Source organism: Coniophora puteana (genome assembly GCF_000271625.1).
Source record: "Coniophora puteana RWD-64-598 SS2 unplaced genomic scaffold CONPUscaffold_13, whole genome shotgun sequence".
Taxonomy (NCBI): domain Eukaryota; kingdom Fungi; phylum Basidiomycota; class Agaricomycetes; order Boletales; family Coniophoraceae; genus Coniophora; species Coniophora puteana.
In genome coordinates, this window is record NW_006913065.1 from 743910 (window position 1) to 761464 (window position 17555).

The window sequence follows — 17555 nt, forward strand, 5'->3', positions numbered from 1 at the left end:
ATCTGCAGTTCGCCCTCACGTCGCCAACGATTCCGCGAGTTTGCAACTCGCACCTATTCTGCTGACGAAACCCTTCCCAATGGGCATCCTATATGGCGCCTCATGCCTATACGCGATGTCCGGACACGATGGAACTCAACACATGCTATGATGGGTCGAGCACTTATTCTCAGAAAGGTGAGCATGTTTGGGGTGTTCTGCCTCGTATTTTTGCTAAAGTATATCACTAGGCAATCAATCATTGGGTTTTTGATAACGACAAGCTTACAGATCTCTATCTTCCCCCTTACGATTGGGAGGAAGTCGAGATGATTCATGAACTATTACAGGTACGTCATTCACTCTGTTGGTTACTGGCGATTTTTTGATGTCGACTTGTTTTACACGTGAGCAGGAGTTTGCTGAGAATACACACATCATTTCTGTCGAACGTGTTGCCACCCTCCCACTTGTACTACCCCTATACCACCAAATGAGGGTGCACCTCGACAAGTACATCGAGGACACTGCCAACAAGTACCCGCTCAAGATCCGTGAAGCCGCTGCTGCTGGTAAAGCAAAGCTCATTCAATACTTCGACATGGCCAAGGGCTGCCAGCATAACGTCATATCAACTGGTAAGCTCCAGTTCTTTATACCTGATTGTATTTCGTGCTCACTACTCGATTCTTCAGTCCTACACCCCTATTTCCGGGTCGAGTGGTTTGATGTGCTCGGTGCGGACGAAAAGGAGCGTGCATCTGACCTTTTCAAGGTCGTCTACGACATCTACGCGAAGGAGCGTGCTCCAAAGTCTGCCCCACCATCACCGGTCAAGCGCCCAAAGCTCAACACAACAAACTCCCTTGCAAAACTAAGCTATACTCCCCTATCTGCGCCCAGGTTGATTGATGCTCCAGTTCGTACTGAATTTCAACGATGGACAGATGGTGAGGGAGGTTTTTTCGACGATCTAAACCAATCCCTGGATTGGTGGAAGGTATGTATCATTGCCTTCATAGTAACATTATGGCATATTCACTTCGACTTAAGGAGCATAACACTGACTTCCCAGTCATTGCCTTGATGGCTTGTGACTTTTTAGCCATACCAGCCACATCCGTGTCTGTTGAACGTCTATTTTCGGGTTCACGCCACGTTTGTCGTGACTCTCGTTCCTCGTTTAAAGCGTCGACTATTACTAAGGTCATGTGTACGAAGAAATGGCTTGAGGATGCTGACCTATTCTTCGAAGCTGTTTCGAAGACTAGATAGTACTATGTAAACTGTTTATATCCGAATACTGTACACGGTTTATACGAATACAACCGTTTCTGTGTAAATTTACGTTGGGGTGTACACGTAAACTAAATGGTTGGAGCCCTAGGTGTATTCTTGTCCTGCGTATCCTTGGGGTGTGTTGGCAAACTATATTAGTGCTCATCTTGAACCATATCGCAGGCCAATCACTATTGGTGCGTGATACCGCCATTATGGCCACCCATGACGCAATCTTGACAGTGTGCGTGAAACAGACGTGAGCAGCCAACTCCCAACAACAGGAGTGTCCGTTCGTGAAGAATGACCTGGTCTAAATCTCAACCAAGAATCTAAGTCTACCAAAGGGTACTGCGAGGAAACTCATACCTAAGTTCATTGGCCCTTATTGGATTATCAATGACTTTCGCAATAACTTGTTCTGTGTGGAACTGCCAGCGCATCTACAACAGCGAGGGGTTCACAATGTCTTCCATGCTTTGTTGTTGAGGATTTATGTCCCGAATGACGACGGTTGTTCCCTGGGCATCTTGACCATCAGGTTGCGGAGTTCGAGGTGCCAGGAACTGAGTGGGCAATCAACTGAATTCTTGGACATCGGGGCACGTGCACCAAAGCGACGTTCAAAGTCATGTGGACATCCAGGGACATAACCTGGATGAGGCATGATGAGCTCAATAAACAGGAAGCTTTAAAGGATTACCTTGACGTGTTAGGCATTGACAGCATATCGGATCTGTGAGAAGGCATGGCATGACCGCCGTCTGATGATCTGCAAATATACGCTGGTCTTGTCCATATGGGCGCCAACACAGATATAAGAGAGTCGAGGATGAGGAAGTGGTCGAGATCAGCACTCACACTTCTGTGGCAGCTAATCTTACTCACTTGGAACGTTGCTGCCGCATCCCTCATCCTACTCCTCCCAAAAATGGCCCCTTCCGGTGGTCGACCCCGCTGACGCTGTCTGTTTAACATGGGCAATGACGGCTTTGTATAACTGGAACACAAGGGTCAGCTCTTGTCATACTCCATTGAGCAAGTACACGTGATCCACAAACACAATCATGCTATACGCCAGCACCTCAACAATGTCGAGCCAGCAGGCTACCAGATCACCGCGTACAAGCACAACAGGAGCGGTGGCGCCAGACAGTTGATCCAGCGTGATGACGATAGTCATCCAATCTTGACAAACCTGTGCTGTGCCCCAAAACTTGAAGGCCTGCTCGGCGACCACGCGCAGCTCGCGTGCTCGCTCCAGGCTAACAGCTACACAGTGCTGTTGCCTGAAGAATATGCGAGGATGACAGGGGTCACCTTGCATTTGTTGGATGGGAAGGTGAGGGCGGAGCAAAGGGTTAATAGTCGGAGGGGTGGTGGTGGGATGCTGATGGTGCTACCGCCTGTTGGAAGGATGAACATCAGTAACTCGTGGCCGCTCAGGCAATTGGGACGTGGTGGATCATACCACAGATCACCGGCGCCCCCGCCACGCCATCATTCCCCTTGCTTTTGGTTGCCTCGTCACAACAGCCAACCCTATCACTCGTCCACTCGCCACCGGTCTCCAGTCAGCACCTGTATTGCCATGAATGCTCTCCTGGTCCCTCCACTCACGGATGTTCTTGTTGTGGACAATTACCCAGTTCCACTTCTCATAGTCGCTCTTGCGAACGTTCTTGTTCTTTGTCTCGCGGAGCGCACCGGCGCGACTATCATGACAGGTCAGCAAGGGACTCCAACTTCAAGGACAAGCACATACCGGAGAAGACTCACAGGGCGTGTAGCGTCTCTCGCTCTCCCTGCGCCAATGTCCGATGATCCAGATGTTGCAACTCGCCCCTGGTCCATCTAGCATCCGCCAACATCATTTCCAAGCTGCCAACACCATCCATCACCATTCCCGCTAAACCTGCAAAGCCGGTCAACAAGTCAGTCCCAACTGTCGACAAACATAAACCCACTTCCGGCAACACTTCCATGACGTACCCTCCAAACATCCTTCTCTTCGACCCTAAGGCCACTTGTAACCCAACTGCAGCGGCAGCAACCACTGCGCTCGCTATGGCCACTAACACGGATGAAGATGTCGCGATGAACACAGTGGAAGATAACCCGATCGTTGCTAGCGGGCTGTTGACCATTGAAGCCTACGCAGATGATGATGAATTGGTGCACCCAGCAACCGTAAAACCCTTGAAGGATGACAACGACCTTGGCAACGCCAATGCTGAAGGTGAACCCGACCCCGATGTGGTGGATATCGGCGGAAAGGAGTCAAGGATGCAGGCAGCAGTCAAGAGGAGACAGGTGCTCCTCTGGAGGGGGGGGGGTGTAGCGTGTACAAAGTCCATATTGGGGCTGAGTGGCCCAGCCTCTGCTTGGCCACTGGCCCGTCTGCGTACTGCATGGTCACTTACACTTACTCTCCCTTTCCAGCGAATGCCAGAAGGCGATTATCTACTCATATATAAGACATCAATAAGACATGCATGTACCTATGAGAATGGCAGTGTTCTCCCTCTTGAATCTACTTCAATTGGCTGGTTATTCAACCTTGGGAACCTCTAGTGTGCCGCTCTACCTAGTCTGGTACTACGGTGAATCATCACACCTAAGAAGTGATGTCATAGACATGCAACATACATATCTCTAGTGGACAAGGACAAAGAGCTGCACTGAGATGGCTTGGAGATAGCTACAGTATAGCTCCAAAGTTCCAGAGGCATAGGAAAATGACCCCAGAGGCACATAGAGGACCAGAGCATAACCTAGTGCAATGGATAAGACACTCAAAGGGGTGGTTGATATGATGAAGATGATGAGATCCTGTAGTAAGATACTCTGATGCTCCAAAGTGCAGGAAAGTACCTTCAGAGCTCTGTAGGAGTGTGGAGTACTTGCATCATAGGAGGACCACAGGATATGACAGGTGGACCAGAAATGTCTGGAGGTTGCTGGAGAACTTGGGAGGCTACAGAAAGAAGATGCAAGAGTAGTAATGATGTGGAAGTGTAGCCTGAGTGTACCAGGATAGGGGTAGGAGCCAGGGCTAGTGCATGGCACATGACATGTCCCCTCTGCACTTTTGCCACTTTTACAAAACCCCAGTACAAAATCACAAATTGTGGCAGTGATGAGACCCCAATTGCACCAGATAGGTATCACTTGCAGGATTGTGGTACAAAATTGGACTAACAACTGCCCCTTGGTTGAGTGAGTAGATGACTGATGCACTCAGCAAGTGTGTAATTAAGATGACTACCACTCCTTTGATATACATAATCACCACTACTACATGTTTGTATAACAATATTTACCCAAATTTACAGATACAGTGATCCTATGAAACACTCTACAACCACTGTTCATACTTAAATCCACCAAGGCCAACAGAATCTGAGGTTGTATCAGCAACATCAACATACGCTGCATAAGCAGTTGCAGGTATGTCAAACAGATATTCATCGGTGCCTTTCTGTACAAAAGAGCAGTAAATCCTGAAATCTTGTTTTGAAGGTGCATCTAGTATGTATTGGCTCTGGTCAACATATCTAACAATCTTATTTAAATCAGGATCAAAAGAAGTAGAGTTACTTGCGTACCTCTGATATTCAGCCTGTTCTTTCTTCGGTATCACAGGGTTCAGTAGTTGCACGGCAACAGCTTTTGTTGAATTTGGATCCTCATATGGGGCCCTCTTGTTAGGACGTTCACGTTTTGGCAAGAGTTTGCGAGGAGAGGATACTCGTCTTGGTTGAGCAGATGTTCCCATCCAACGACGTACACCATCAATAAGTCTAGGATGGCCGACAGTACTGTGTGGGAGGAACGGGCTCCTAACCAGGTCCCTCATAGAGTTACTGTTCAAAACGTGTGAGAGGAGCACTCGTTCGACCAAACTCACTTACCCCGGCAGCTTCAAGGTATTGTTCATAGAATACGCAAAATGCTTCCCTAACGACGTGAATAATAGGGGCCGGTAATACTCGACCCAAAAGTCTCCCTTGGTAATGACAAGATTCTGCAGACTGGAGTTGCTGCGTTCGAGAAGATCTGGCCGCTCGAGGTAATGGTCATGGAACCACTTCTGATAACCGGCACGCTTGGTCACCCGCGTGATATTGTGTTCACCAACACCGAGGAAAAGGTTGATCGCCATTTGCTTGTCAACATCTGAGAGACATTGAACCAGAGTTTCGCCCATACAAGGCCGGCAAACGTACCGAGCAGGGTGTTTGTATAAAACCGTCTGATATTCTCGATAATGTCCCGTGAATGACTGTTCCAGTGAGGCATTCGGCGGTATGTCTCGACGCGGTTGACCAGAGCGCTACCAGTGTACTGGAGTGCCAGAGCTTCACAGAACATATCAGGACATAAGCAAAATACTGCAGAACCCTCACTTACTATCACCATGGTCGTGATACATCTCCGTGAGCATGTTGACCGCGTCGGAATCAAAAGCGAGATTGGGACTGTCAACTATGCCCAGGGCGTATAACTGGTGGCCCAGTGCACGCTTTCCGAAGACGAACTGCGCTGCATTCGTCCGGTCAAGGCAATCAACGCAGTTTGTCCGGCAGATTCCGCTCTGCAAGGCTATGGTGTCGCGCCGGGGCTGCTTCGGTCCCTCTTCAAACCTTAAGCACTATTAAATTCGAAACAAAATGATTATCGGCCAACCCACTCGTTATGTTCACGAAACTGATGCGAATATGCTTCAGGACCCGAGTGGAAGAACCCAGTGGCTTGAATCGACTCCTCAGCTATGTCTTCGAGGTAACTGATGACATCCCGCGTTTTCCTAACCGTAAGTCAGCTGCTTGAACCAAACACTCGAACAAGTTGATTACTCTTTGTAAGCCCGCGACATATCCCAAGCGATATAGTCCATCTTCTTGTCATCCGAAAGGAACTGGTTGAGGTACTTCACGCATTCCGTGTACTCCACCAGAAGCTTCGACTCTCTGGGCTGAGGTTCGCGGCGTTTGATCAGGTTCAGGATTGTTATCGGGGTTCCATAGCGTTTGAAGAGATCATCAAAGTGCAGAGAGGCCGCAACGTAAAACGGGTCAACGACGCTAACTATCTCAAGAATTCAACGATGCGCCATGGGGGTATACGAAGATGGTGATTCACTCTCGATAGGTGGCCGAGGGTTCATGTTGTTTGCCTCTTGCGTCCAGAATATCGGGATACTGCCTCTGTACTATGCACACTTGCCTTAGCTTCGTAATGCCAGTAGAGTGTTCTCCCCCATACCTGAACGTAGCTGGTATAGTAGGGATTAGGCCGTCGAGGCTGAGGGTCCCCCAGGACAGACCGATTTTTCGGGAAGTAGAAAGGGGTCGTCAGTGCTTCCGACACGATTTGCTCTGTTTCCACCTCGTTGGCTACGTTGCCCTGGGGCAAAGCTCAGTCTCGCCAAAATACCTGTCACGAGTATGCTTCACTCACTTCGTCATTGACTCCTCTTGTCAAATAACGTGCACCAGCATAGTGCCGTGAACGGCGAGCGATCAGGGTAACAAAAACAATTCGACCCAAAACTGCGAGTTCTGTGAAAAATTAGGTACCACTGCTCTAATGGAATGCAGCGTATGCATACTTACTGGCCTGATCGACATGTCCATGTATTAGCGGTAGTAGCCAATGAGCTTTGCTCGGAGAGTCACTCTCAAAAGGGGACGTCATGAGATGGAAATTCCAGGCAAAGCGGTCCGTGAACGGGTAGTAGTTCCCTTCGTCGAGTGGTTCGAGACGCGTCAAGTTATTCTGAAGTGTCGATGTCAGGTCGTAAGCATAGCTGAAGGAACAAAGGTCAGCAATGGCACAGGGTAGCCAGTCCGGAACAGACCTAAAGTAGAAGTTCTTTGACATGTCGACTTGTTTGAACGTGTTCAAGAGCTTCTGTTCCTCTGCAGGTTTGTCAACCCTATGGTTAAATGAAACTGGGATCATCTCCGTATTCTCGCAATGATAAAGGTAGTGGCCTCCGAGAAGCGCAACAACGGAACGCTTGGTTATGACAATCATGTACCAGCCAGCAGTAAATCTAACAAAACCTTGGCTAATTCAGGCTAAAAAGTATAGTGTGATCACGAAGGCAGGCGCACCAGCAACACCGAAGATCACTCGAGCCTTGCCCAGGCCTCCCGAGCTCTTGTTCCCATCATCAATCATCTTGAGTAGCTCATTCATATGCTTCCCACTGTACTCGGTCTCATCTTCTTGAACAGTGAGCTCCTGCTGCGAAGCCCTGTCTATGCGTGTGATGCGATGGCGCGAATCCGATGCATTCGAAGAAACAATGTAAAAGCGAAGTCGGTTCTCGTAAAGGATAAACTTGTTGAAGGTCGAGCACTTGGTAATCGTTGACGGGGAAGCTCGCTGAGAAGGGCGATCTGATTGAAGCGAGGAGGAGACGTGAGGTGGCAGCTCATGGGGAACAGGTACCGTTCCGGGGAATGAGGATGCCTCCTCGACTGTTCGTGTTGAAGACGTTACGGCGACGTCTTCTGCAGACGACTTCACGTCGCCACTTGGCATGATGGGCGAGCGTTAGTTGAGACTCAGAGTGTCAAGTGATGAAGCCGGTGAGGAGTAGCATTGGATTTGGAAGCAAGAGACGCTTGTCGCTTGGTCTGACCGCGTCGCGGCCATGTGATCAACGTCATCGCGCACTGGTCTACAACTCCACTATATTGCATGAGCCATCCATAGGTAGCTTCAAGAGGCCTCAGGGCGGTAATCGCTCGTACTATTAATGTAAAGTAGCCTTGTATGGATCTACACATATCTACGCGCTCCGCAGGACCACAGAGAGCTCCAGCAACCAGCTTCTTCCAGTTACTTGTCGTTGTAGTCGCGGGAGAGATCTATCGACCCCTTCAAATGTGTGTTTGTGATGCGAACAGGTCGTTGACGAGGAGCAGAGCGTTTGCCCTTCTTCTTCCCATTCGGTGCTTTTGGCACGAGAGCCTCCGACGCAGTTGCTTGCAAGCCCTCTGCAAGAAGACGATTAGCAGGTGGCCTAATTCAACCAGAAAAGCACAACGAACCTGACTTCAGTGCCTTCAGAAGGTCAGCTTCCGCTGGCACCTTGAGCTGGTGCCACAGATCCAGAAACTCTATTGAAAACATCAGATACAACGAAGTGCCCTCGGCGGGTGATGCGGTGCGGAAAACGCACCTTTCTCGACCTGGTTCCCGCCACTCTCTTCATCCGGTTTAATCTCGTTCCAAAAGACCATGCGCAACTGTCCATCTTTCTGCGTGCGCGTCACGAGAACCTCACCTTCTTTCTCGAGCTCCTCAATTGCTTGAGGGGCTTCCTTCCACGACTCCTTGAGCGCTCGGACTGGGATACCACCACCTTTCCGTGTCTGGCGTTGTATTTCAGTTAACAGAGCCGCCTTATTCCGGAAGCTATAGTCGTGCTGTGAAAAGTAAGGCAATGTTTCATCAGATCTGGTGAACCTCTATACCCGATATGAATACAAGTCTGTCTTTGGATCATACTGGACACGATCATGAGCCTTGAACTTTTCGAGCAAGACCATGTCCGTGTCTAGGGGCGTATTGGTGACGATAGCAACGTCTTGCAATCGCATAGGATTATGGGTAGACTGAGTTCAGAAGCCATGAGCTCTCAACCTGGGTAACGGCACACATGGACCATCACTTTAAGGTGGTTGATTGCATAAACCAGCTGGGTATTGACATTCATACCAGTGCCAGTATCAGCTGGCTGGGAGAAAACGACATCTGGTGCAGCGAGGTCACCTCAGTCGCAATACTTGACCAAGGGAAGGAGACACTCACTGGTCTTTGGTCGCTTCTTCTTGGAAGATGACGCCTCCTGGGCAACGGAAGGCTCAACATGAGATGTTGCTGGTGCTGGCTGGGAATGCCATGACTTGAAATCTGCGCGTTGAAGGCTGCGCTTGAAGTCTGCAGCGTCTGCCTTGAGTGAGGACATGGTCGTCGGCGGCAAGAGCGAATGCGGTGCTGTCGAGTCCGAAGTTGCCGACGCAACCTGCCCAAAGTCACGTTTTGCTGAATAATGCGGGGAAACTCAAACAGACGCGTCGACGCTTGTTGGTCCTTGTCCCCCTGCCCTGTCGTCCCTAGGGAGGGCACAACATCATCCTCCTCCTTATCGAAAGGCTGGTCTAGGTTATGTGTTATGGCTTACTTCTCAAGACCTCAGGCAAGCAACTCGGCTATCAGGATTGTCGCTCCTGGTGAACAGGAGGACAAGTCCATCAAGCCGCAGACGCCCAAGAAGGGTACGTGTCTCGCGTCTCCTGAACACACGAGCAGGACTTTCGCTGAACAGTCTGAACAAAGATTCGACTCAACGACAATGCCGCAACGTTCTCATCTATGGGTAGATCACATCGTGTCATGTCACCAACCCGATCACTGATTCAGGATCTAGTTCATGTAAATTTCAGGATAAAGGATGTCACTACTACCACCCTTCGGTGCGAGACGCACTTGTCGACAGATCGAATAACACGCTAATGCTTCGATCCGTCTAGATCGAATCTTATTCCACTACTCCAACGTACGGCGCTTTCCACAACATTCACTACATCACCCATTGACTAGGCTTTTGATCCTGCCTCCAGTGCCGCTCCTGGCTTATCCACCGGTCTCTCCGCCGAAGCTGTTAACGCCCCCGTGTTCGTTCCCAAAGGCGCCTCCAGCTCGCTCTCTCCTACTTTAAGCGCAACATCGTAAGGCTTTGTCTCATATGTTTTCACATTCACTTCATTTATGCTAGCACCACCGCCGCGTCGCCTCCCCCGATCGACTACCAGAGTAATGATCAATATAATCCTTACCTTTCTACAGACGCTATTGACTCTGGCAATGCTGGTGGCATGCCCATGGACGCTATGGGTTACCCGCGGGACTTTCATCAGGTTAGTCTACATTTTACAAGTTTAGCCTTCTGTTAATGTGTGTGATTGACGACATCAGTCACCATTTGCTGAAGGCGACCTTTCCATGAACGGATTTTATGCCTCAAATCAAGCAGGTTTTGTCCGCCAGCCGGTATGAACTTCACAAATATACTTTGGCGGCATACTGAACCAATAATGGCGCTTAGCTCAACTATCATATCTACACTCGGCCAATCGACAGTGCCAACAGCCACTTTATCTCTGATTCACTCCGTGAGGAGCTCCAGAAACGTGCCGAAGCCACTCAAACCTCCATCGGACCATCCATGGGCCTTCCGGAGGAACTTCAAGGCTATCATTCTCTTGCGCCGTTGGAGGAGACCACTGGCGAGAGACGGAAAGTCTTCAGCTGGCACTCCACCGTGTATCGGGCTATCAACGCAGTCGATGGCGTGGCATATGTCCTCCGCCGGATTGAGAGTCAGTTTATTTAATTTCTCTGTCTAAAAGCTATTGTTGACCAATGAAATCAGATTATCGTTTGGCTCAGTCATCCGCCTTCAGCTCGATTGAAGCTTGGTCTCGCATACGGCATCCTAATATCGTTCGCCTCCGAGAGGCCTTTACAACCCGTGCCTTCAACGACAACTGTATGTACCCCACCCTTGAATACTGGAGAACGATGCTAACGGTGGTTATCAGCGCTTGTGGTTGTATATGACTACCACCCTAATGCTCTGACTCTGCAAGATGCTCACTTGAAGGCCAAACCTATCGCATACCACCGTTCTCGTTCAGCGTCGGTCCCGGACCTTGTGTCAGAAGCCGCGTTATGGTCCTACATTGCTCAAATCGCCAGTGCCATTAAGACAGTCCACGAGGCAGGTCTTGCGGTTCGCATCCTGGACCCGTCCAAAATTCTACTTTATGGAAAGAACAGGTTGGCTAATTTCCATCATCGCATAAACGATGGCAGGGCTGAATATATTTAAAGGGTCCACCTTGGTTCATGTGGAATTGTCGACGTCTTGATGCATGATACCCGACAAGATATCGCAGCTCTTCAGCAAGAGGACTTTATCATGTTTGGCCGGCTCATCTTTGCTCTATGTTGCGGTACCACCACAGCCATCAGCTCACTGGCGAAAGCAGTTGAAGCTTTATCGAGGTATTATTCCAACGACATCAAGTCTATAGCGTTGTATCTTGTCTCAAAGCCAGGTAATCCCAAGGTGAGATATGAGCTTCTGTTCTTCAACACAGGCTGATCCCTCCATACAATTTCACAGAATATTGCACAAGTCTTGGATCTGGTTGGCAGGCCAAGATTGGTTCGCGAGATGGACGAGCTGCATACCGCAGTGGATCGCGTTGAAGGTGATCTGATGAGCGAGCTCGAGAACGGCCGGCTATTCCGACTCATGTGCAAACTCGGATTTATCAACGAGCGGCCAGAGTAAGTTTCTCTTTCTCGATTTCATGCAGTGAGGTTTACGGACATCAAACAGATTCGCTCGCGAGCCACGGTGGTCCGAGACTGGCGACCGGTATATCATCAAGCTTTTCCGCGATTACGTCTTCCACCAGGTGGATGAGAATGGCAACCCGGTCCTCAACATGTCCCACGTCTTGTCTTGTCTGAACAAGGTTTGTCCACCCCACTCAAAACTGCGGCAAAGGACATTGACAAAATTTTACCTTTGATCAGCTTGACATCGGGGTGGAGGAGCGAATCATGCTGGTATCTCGGGACGAGCAGAGCTGCTTGGTGGTGAGCTACAAGGAGGTGAAGGCGTGCGTCGACTCTACCTTCAACGACTTGGCACGGGGTTGAGTTAGCTCCCCATTTATATAATTACACGTATAACTTGAAAAAGACGCGTAAAATAGAAAAATGGTGTTTCCACTCTAATTGCTTGGCCACTTGGAGTGACATGTGTGGGGTCACAGCCACGTGTGGATGGCATTCTAGTGATGTCATAGGTGGACGCGGTCATATGCGTTGGGCTGGTTGAAATTGGCACTTACAAGTTCCTCCTCGATCTCATGCAGACCTCTCACATCTTTAGACGCGTGCATTTGTCACAATCTCGGACTTTCTCCGCGAGCTGCTCGGTCCTAGGCAGACGCGCCATTGTCTACTCTCAGAACGGCGAGCCATCCGAGGTTCTCAAGGCTCTGACCTCCGACGACCTCCCGCCTCCTCCCCCGGGCACTGCAAACATCCGCTTCCTCCTCTCTCCAATCAATCCTGCCGACATTAATGTCATCCAAGGTGTCTACCCCAAGAAACCCGACCCACAGACCACCCTCAGTTCTTCTGGCTTGGGAAGTCAGGACTCCCCGGCATTCGTCGGCGGTAACGAAGGTGTCGCAGAGATCACCGCACTTGGGGAGGGTGTCGCGGGTTTGAACAAAGGTGACTGGGTGATAATGGCAAAGCAGCAATCCGGGACCTGGTCCTCCACGCTGAATGTCGCGCATCAAGACGTGACCAAGGTACCCCAGGATGGCCTGACCGAGGTTGACGCTGCAATGATTACGGTGAACCTTCTTTTTCATGTACCTTTGTGTCACTGTTCCTCATACGTACACAGGTTAATCCTCCTACCGCATACAACTTACTTAATGACTTTGCGTTGCTAAGGAAAGGCGACTGGGTGGTACAGAACGGCGCAAACAGTGCTGTAAGTCTGCCATGTTGTAACCATACGAGGCAATCTGACGAGGATAAAGGTTGGGCGGGCTGTAATTCAAATAGCTGCTACCAAAGGTTTGAAGACCATCAACTTTGTCCGCAACCGGTAAGTAGGCACCAAGCCTGAACTTAGCCTGAGCGTTGTGAAAGCACCATATTCAGTTGACATGACTCTCTTTTGTAGCGATAACTTTGATGAACTTAGGAACGAGCTTGTCACATTGGGCGCAACCCACGTTGCCACATATGACGACCTTATGGACAAAGCATTTATAAAAACAGCCAAAGGGTGGACGAGCGGCCAGGTAAGACCTATCTTCAGCAAACAATAACATGCTCCTAGAACTCATCCACGCCTCGGAACAAGGACATCCGCCTTGGTCTGAACTGCGTCAGTGGTAAGCCCACGAGCCAAATGGCTCGACTGCTTGGAAAGGATGCCCATCTTGTTTCGTACGGTGCCATGTCCAAGGAACCATTGTCACTACCAACGTCCCTTTTCATCTTCAAGAACCTAAAGTGTCACGGATTCTGGCAAAGCCGGTGGTATGAGAATAGCAGCCGCCTTCAAAGGGACCAATTAATAGAGACGCTTGTCAATTACTTCCGCGACGGCCAGGTGTGTCTTATCAGCTTTCAATAATGGTTCAGCGCGGGGTATTGATGCTGCATCAGCTGAAGAGCCCTGACTACCGAATGATCAGCATAGAGAAGCATCTGTCCGATGAGGAGGCGGGTCAGCGAATACGCGATATCATGCGAGGTATGTCTAATGGGGAGATCAAGGAGAAGGTCCTTCTCCGGCTAGAGGAGACCGCGTGAGCTCGCTGCGTTCTTTGTTACACTCGTTATTCCTGTAAATGTACTTCCATAGATGGGTAGCGCCGCCATGATGGCTGTATTGTTAAAGTCCAGTACATAGCAAGCAGCTCATCTCGTTTGAGGTGAATAGAGTCGGAAACAAAAGGCGGAGAAAGGATTAGGAGTTGCACGTTTGTCATTAGTAGAATAGAATACAAGGAACGATCATGTGTAATGCGTTCCTGATTGGGGCAAGTGAATTGTGAACTTGTTGGTTTACGTCCAAACTACCTGGGTATCCCTCACTTACCGTTCCCTACCACCGCGACCCATCGCGTCGCTAGCAAGCCCGACAACGACACTCACGTCCACCAGCACAGTCGAGCCTGTCCTACCACCCATCCTGCTCGATATACTGGCACGAAGACGCGGTACAATGTCGACGGGCACGGCAGCCGCTCTCCCCCTCCAACAGTACCCCGCATCCTCTGTCACTGAGAGCCGCCATGCCTCCAGGGCCCGCTTCTTCGTAGCTGAGCTCTCACAGGCCCTCTTCGACTTTGTCATCCAGCTCCTGCCCACCGCGGAGGAGATGGCTGTCAAGGAGGACGTCCGCAAGCTGCTTGAGCGTCTCATTCGCACGATAGAGCCAGACAGTCGTCTGCTGTCCTTTGGCAGCACAGCCAACGGCTTCAGTCTTCGCAATTCTGGTGCGAGAGTCCCCGTCTCAGTCGACCTTTGAGCTAGCCTAATTAATATACCTGCAGACATGGACTTGTGCTGCCTCATAGATTCAGAGGAGCGCCTCTCCTCTTCAGATATGGTAACGATGCTAGGAGACCTGCTCGAGAGGGGTGCGTCTGCCTCTCACCCACAGAATGGAAGCCCGTGCTTGTTCTCCATGCTAACGACTACCCCTCAACCCAGAGACCAAATTCCACGTGAAGCCGCTCGCTCACGCTCGAATACCGATCGTCAAGCTCTCGCTAGATCCATCTCCAGGATTGCCCTTGGGCATCGCCTGCGACATTGGCTTCGAGAACCGATTAGCGCTCGAGAACACCCGCCTCCTGATGTGCTATGCCATGATCGATCCTACTCGGGTACGGACGCTAGTCCTATTCCGTGAGTGCTCTTGTCCGTGTGGTGTTCCGTCCAGTGTCTCACACACTCCCGCCCATGCCCCGCGTTCAGTGAAAGTCTGGAGTAAGCGACGGTCAGTGCCCCTGAATCTCTGTTCTTATTGAGGCCGATCCTGACTTCCGGATTTCTGCCACTATTGTCAACAGGAAGATAAACTCGCCCTACTCGGGAACGCTTTCATCGTATGGATATGTTTTGCTAGTCATATATTTCCTAGTCCACGTCAAAAATCCGCCCGTTCTTCCGAATTTACAGCAGATGCCTCCCATGCGTCCGATCAGCCAGGTGACCATATCGGTTTCTCCGTGCTCTTCTCCCTTGCTCAACCTGAATGTAGGATGACACGCACGTTGGAGGCTATAATACTTGGTATGTGCTGTTTCTCTTAGCGAAAGAGGAGAATAGCTAACTTGGCGGTCACCAGGTTTTTCGACGATATTGAATTGCTCCGTCAGCGTTGGCAGTCCTCGAATACCGAAAGTGTAGCAGAACTGTGCGTGTTTAAGTGATATTTTTATCCCAAACTAAATCGGTCTCTTCACAAAAAGCCTCATCGACTTTTTCCGTTATTATTCTCGCGATTTCTCATACAACACTGGGGTTGCTTCCATTCGAGCGGGCCTGTTGAAGAAGGAAAGCAAAGGGTGGCAGAACGATGTAAGTCTCAAACAAGAGTTCAGCATAAATTCCCCTCACCGTCTCTCAGCTCTCAAGTAGTAAATACAACGATGCACGGGAGCGAAATCGTTTCTGCATAGAGGTAGATGGAAACGTCCACGTTTTTGTTCGCCTTCGCTAATGATAATCTATTATAGGACCCTTTTGAAACAGACTTTAACGTCTCCCGATGTGTAACAAAGGAGGGTCTGTACCTGGTAAGTAACGCATAACTTCGTCCCTGCCTAGACTCTCAACGTCCAATGTCATCTAGATCCGAGGCGAATTCATGCGAGCCTCCAGGGTTCTTGCGATGCGACCACGTGCATTAACTGCACTAGCTCAACTCTGCGAAGAACGCAACGAGACCACGCCGCCAGCAGCCGCCAACTCCCTCTTTGTTCCTCCTCGATTGTCCATACCCCCACAAACGCCCTATACTGTCGGCAGTGGCTCAATACGGGCTAAGGACTCTCCAGGACCCGAGAGATTATCGCCGCAACCCGAGTTCTTCGACCCTGAAAATAGACCCGTTGCTGATCGGGACGTGCCGTCGCAATCTCCCCCGGAGCACATGGCTCCCAAACGCAGTCAATGGACAAGTCCGCCGCCGCCGGAAGCGCCTCTGGCTCACCACGCTATGTTCGAGAATCAGCTTGACGAAAGTCTCGCCATCGCGACCGCGTCTTCTGCTGCTCGAGAGGCTAGTCGACTTCGCAACTGCAGCGACGTGTCTGACCTCACTAGCGACGAGGAACCGCTATCAGAAGCGCCTTCTGAACTTGAATCCGACGATATGCATTCAGTGCAGTCCTTCACCGAAGGCTCTCAGCGGATACCGACAGTCTCTCGCGGACCAGAGCTTCGATCGCCTATACCTGAAGACCGATTCCCGAGAGGGCGAGTTTCTTCGCGTGGTGCGCAACACCAGAATGAACCTGTAACTTATAAGCCAGAAGCGCCGCCACCAGTTCGACCTTCGCCAATGCGAAGGCCAATGAACAGACCAGCCACTCACAAAGCTCATCGATTTTCATGGCCTTCATCACTCCCAATACGATACACTATACCCGATCCACCACCTATTGGTAATACCGCACATCTTCGCATTCCTGACTCATCAACTGTATATTACGAAACACCGGTGTCCCCCATCCAATTTTCTACGCCTGCATATCCTGTCACTAATAATTCTCCTGGGCTCACCTCTAACGACCTCCGGAACTTTGTAAATCTGTCTCTAGCCTCAAACTCGGCACATCCTCAATTAATTTCGCCGGGCATGCACGCAGCCCGATCCCAGGACTCTGGCACCTCGCAGGAACCACGAACGGCGAGGCTCCCTCGTCCACCAAATACCCCTTCGCATTCTCACTCGCTTTCCACTGCCACCATTACCCCCGCTGCCGCTGCTGCTGCCGCCCCGCCTTCCCCCATCCTCCAACTCACCCAGCGGCTTATCCAGTCCGCCCAGTCTAGATCTCCCTCGCTGTCACCCTCGCGGCCGCACATATCGCCTTCGGGCTACAGTCACCTGACCTCGCCGCCGACATCCAACTCGCACAGCAGCAGCCCATCGACGCCGTCGACAAACTACTCTTCGCTGGCTCCCTCACCAACGATTCCCCCGCAGAGCCATGACCCATCGCTCTATACGCACATGCATGCGCACATGCACACGCCGGCACAGCGCGACTTTGCTTTCCCGGGGACACAGTCCTCATCCAAGAAACACCGGATGCACCCGTCCCCGCGGATGCTCCCGCCCAATGTCGGCCCCATCGACTTGACGCGTAGGTAGTATTTCGTTCACGCTTCGTTCGTTGGATATCGTATCATGCACCCATACACTCCTTTGGTTAACCCGCTCGTTGCTTGTTTGTCTGCTTGCTTTTTGTTCGCTTCTCTTCATTCCATTTCCATTACATCCGGATCTGCACTCCCCAATTGCTTTCATTCGTCCCCAATCCCAATCCCAACCCCACCTATGCCATTCATATTGTACTCCACGCGCATTACTCATTAAACACCCGCTACCTCGCTCTGGAACCTATCTAGTGAACGTGCATTGCACTGTG

General features: G+C 50.5%; 7 protein-coding genes across 7 annotated transcripts; 4 read left to right on the forward strand and 3 right to left on the reverse strand.

Annotated features, from left to right (window-relative positions):
- Positions 1 to 1008: 1008 nt before the first annotated feature.
- CONPUDRAFT_63767 (uncharacterized protein) lies at positions 1009 to 1254 on the forward strand (the record flags this gene model as incomplete). Its single annotated transcript, XM_007774708.1, has 1 exon — positions 1009 to 1254. The coding sequence occupies one exon, from the start codon at positions 1009 to 1011 to the stop codon at positions 1252 to 1254; it is 246 nt and encodes an 81-aa protein (XP_007772898.1).
- A 341-nt stretch (positions 1255 to 1595) lies between these two features.
- CONPUDRAFT_32831 (uncharacterized protein) lies at positions 1596 to 1769 on the forward strand (the record flags this gene model as incomplete). The annotated part of the gene is made up of 1 exon (XM_007774663.1): positions 1596 to 1769. A coding segment is annotated over one exon (174 nt), but the record flags the coding sequence as incomplete, so codon positions are not given.
- A 404-nt stretch (positions 1770 to 2173) lies between these two features.
- CONPUDRAFT_76353 (uncharacterized protein) lies at positions 2174 to 3404 on the reverse strand (the record flags this gene model as incomplete). Its single annotated transcript, XM_007774741.1, has 6 exons — positions 2174 to 2257; positions 2306 to 2539; positions 2578 to 2663; positions 2878 to 2972; positions 3037 to 3172; positions 3221 to 3404. The coding sequence occupies 6 exons, from the start codon at positions 3402 to 3404 to the stop codon at positions 2174 to 2176; spliced, it is 819 nt and encodes a 272-aa protein (XP_007772931.1).
- A 1763-nt stretch (positions 3405 to 5167) lies between these two features.
- Positions 5168 to 7812, reverse strand: CONPUDRAFT_63271 (uncharacterized protein; the record flags this gene model as incomplete). The annotated part of the gene is made up of 11 exons (XM_007774682.1): positions 5168 to 5436; positions 5487 to 5618; positions 5671 to 5903; positions 5951 to 6067; positions 6117 to 6348; positions 6403 to 6472; positions 6526 to 6666; positions 6721 to 6821; positions 6876 to 7069; positions 7121 to 7328; positions 7380 to 7812. The coding sequence occupies 11 exons, from the start codon at positions 7810 to 7812 to the stop codon at positions 5168 to 5170; spliced, it is 2130 nt and encodes a 709-aa protein (XP_007772872.1).
- Positions 7813 to 7954: 142 nt separating this feature from the next.
- CONPUDRAFT_139457 (uncharacterized protein) lies at positions 7955 to 9171 on the reverse strand. The gene is made up of 6 exons (XM_007774922.1): positions 9088 to 9171; positions 8948 to 9030; positions 8751 to 8891; positions 8456 to 8702; positions 8325 to 8393; positions 7955 to 8270 (listed from the first exon to the last, which is right to left on the reverse strand). The coding sequence occupies exons 2-6, from the start codon at positions 8990 to 8992 to the stop codon at positions 8113 to 8115; spliced, it is 660 nt and encodes a 219-aa protein (XP_007773112.1). The 5' UTR covers positions 8993 to 9030; positions 9088 to 9171; the 3' UTR covers positions 7955 to 8112.
- A 259-nt stretch (positions 9172 to 9430) lies between these two features.
- Positions 9431 to 13830, forward strand: CONPUDRAFT_110415 (uncharacterized protein). The gene is made up of 19 exons (XM_007774923.1): positions 9431 to 9554; positions 9616 to 9655; positions 9707 to 9752; positions 9810 to 9835; positions 9900 to 10007; positions 10055 to 10196; positions 10255 to 10329; positions 10385 to 10658; positions 10712 to 10828; positions 10881 to 11118; positions 11173 to 11410; positions 11468 to 11634; positions 11687 to 11825; positions 11887 to 12722; positions 12776 to 12865; positions 12915 to 12982; positions 13061 to 13181; positions 13244 to 13495; positions 13552 to 13830. Exons 1-14 carry the CDS (start codon positions 9452 to 9454, stop codon positions 12010 to 12012), a joined length of 1839 nt encoding a protein of 612 aa, XP_007773113.1. The 5' UTR covers positions 9431 to 9451; the 3' UTR covers positions 12013 to 12722; positions 12776 to 12865; positions 12915 to 12982; positions 13061 to 13181; positions 13244 to 13495; positions 13552 to 13830.
- Positions 13831 to 14074: 244 nt separating this feature from the next.
- On the forward strand, positions 14075 to 17509 carry CONPUDRAFT_110417 (uncharacterized protein). Its single transcript, XM_007774924.1, has 11 exons — positions 14075 to 14387; positions 14445 to 14531; positions 14605 to 14802; positions 14872 to 14893; positions 14967 to 15105; positions 15158 to 15189; positions 15245 to 15325; positions 15369 to 15477; positions 15527 to 15580; positions 15636 to 15695; positions 15752 to 17509. The coding sequence occupies exons 1-11, from the start codon at positions 14114 to 14116 to the stop codon at positions 17276 to 17278; spliced, it is 2583 nt and encodes an 860-aa protein (XP_007773114.1). The 5' UTR covers positions 14075 to 14113; the 3' UTR covers positions 17279 to 17509.
- The last annotated feature ends 46 nt before the right edge of the window (positions 17510 to 17555 follow it).

Bases quoted from the DNA above. Each gene is read 5' to 3' on its own strand.
- CONPUDRAFT_139457 (XM_007774922.1), bottom strand. From the start codon at position 8,992: ATGAATGTCAATACCCAGCTGGTTTATGCAATCAACCACCTTAAA. The intron at 8,892-8,947 runs GTGATGGTCCAT...TTCTGAACTCAG, and splicing joins ATGCAATCAACCACCTTAAA to TCTACCCATAATCCTATGCG. The intron at 8,271-8,324 runs GTTCGTTGTGCT...GTCTTCTTGCAG, and splicing joins TCTGAAGGCACTGAAGTCAG to AGGGCTTGCAAGCAACTGCG.
- CONPUDRAFT_110417 (XM_007774924.1), top strand. From the start codon at position 14,114: ATGTCGACGGGCACGGCAGCCGCTCTCCCCCTCCAACAGTACCCCGCA. The intron at 14,894-14,966 runs GTCAGTGCCCCT...TATTGTCAACAG, and splicing joins AAAGTCTGGAGTAAGCGACG to GAAGATAAACTCGCCCTACT. The intron at 15,581-15,635 runs GTAGATGGAAAC...AATCTATTATAG, and splicing joins GAAATCGTTTCTGCATAGAG to GACCCTTTTGAAACAGACTT.
- CONPUDRAFT_110415 (XM_007774923.1), top strand. From the start codon at position 9,452: ATGGCTTACTTCTCAAGACCTCAGGCAAGCAACTCGGCTATCAGGATT. The intron at 10,829-10,880 runs GTATGTACCCCA...GGTGGTTATCAG, and splicing joins CCGTGCCTTCAACGACAACT to CGCTTGTGGTTGTATATGAC. The intron at 11,411-11,467 runs GTGAGATATGAG...ACAATTTCACAG, and splicing joins CAAAGCCAGGTAATCCCAAG to AATATTGCACAAGTCTTGGA.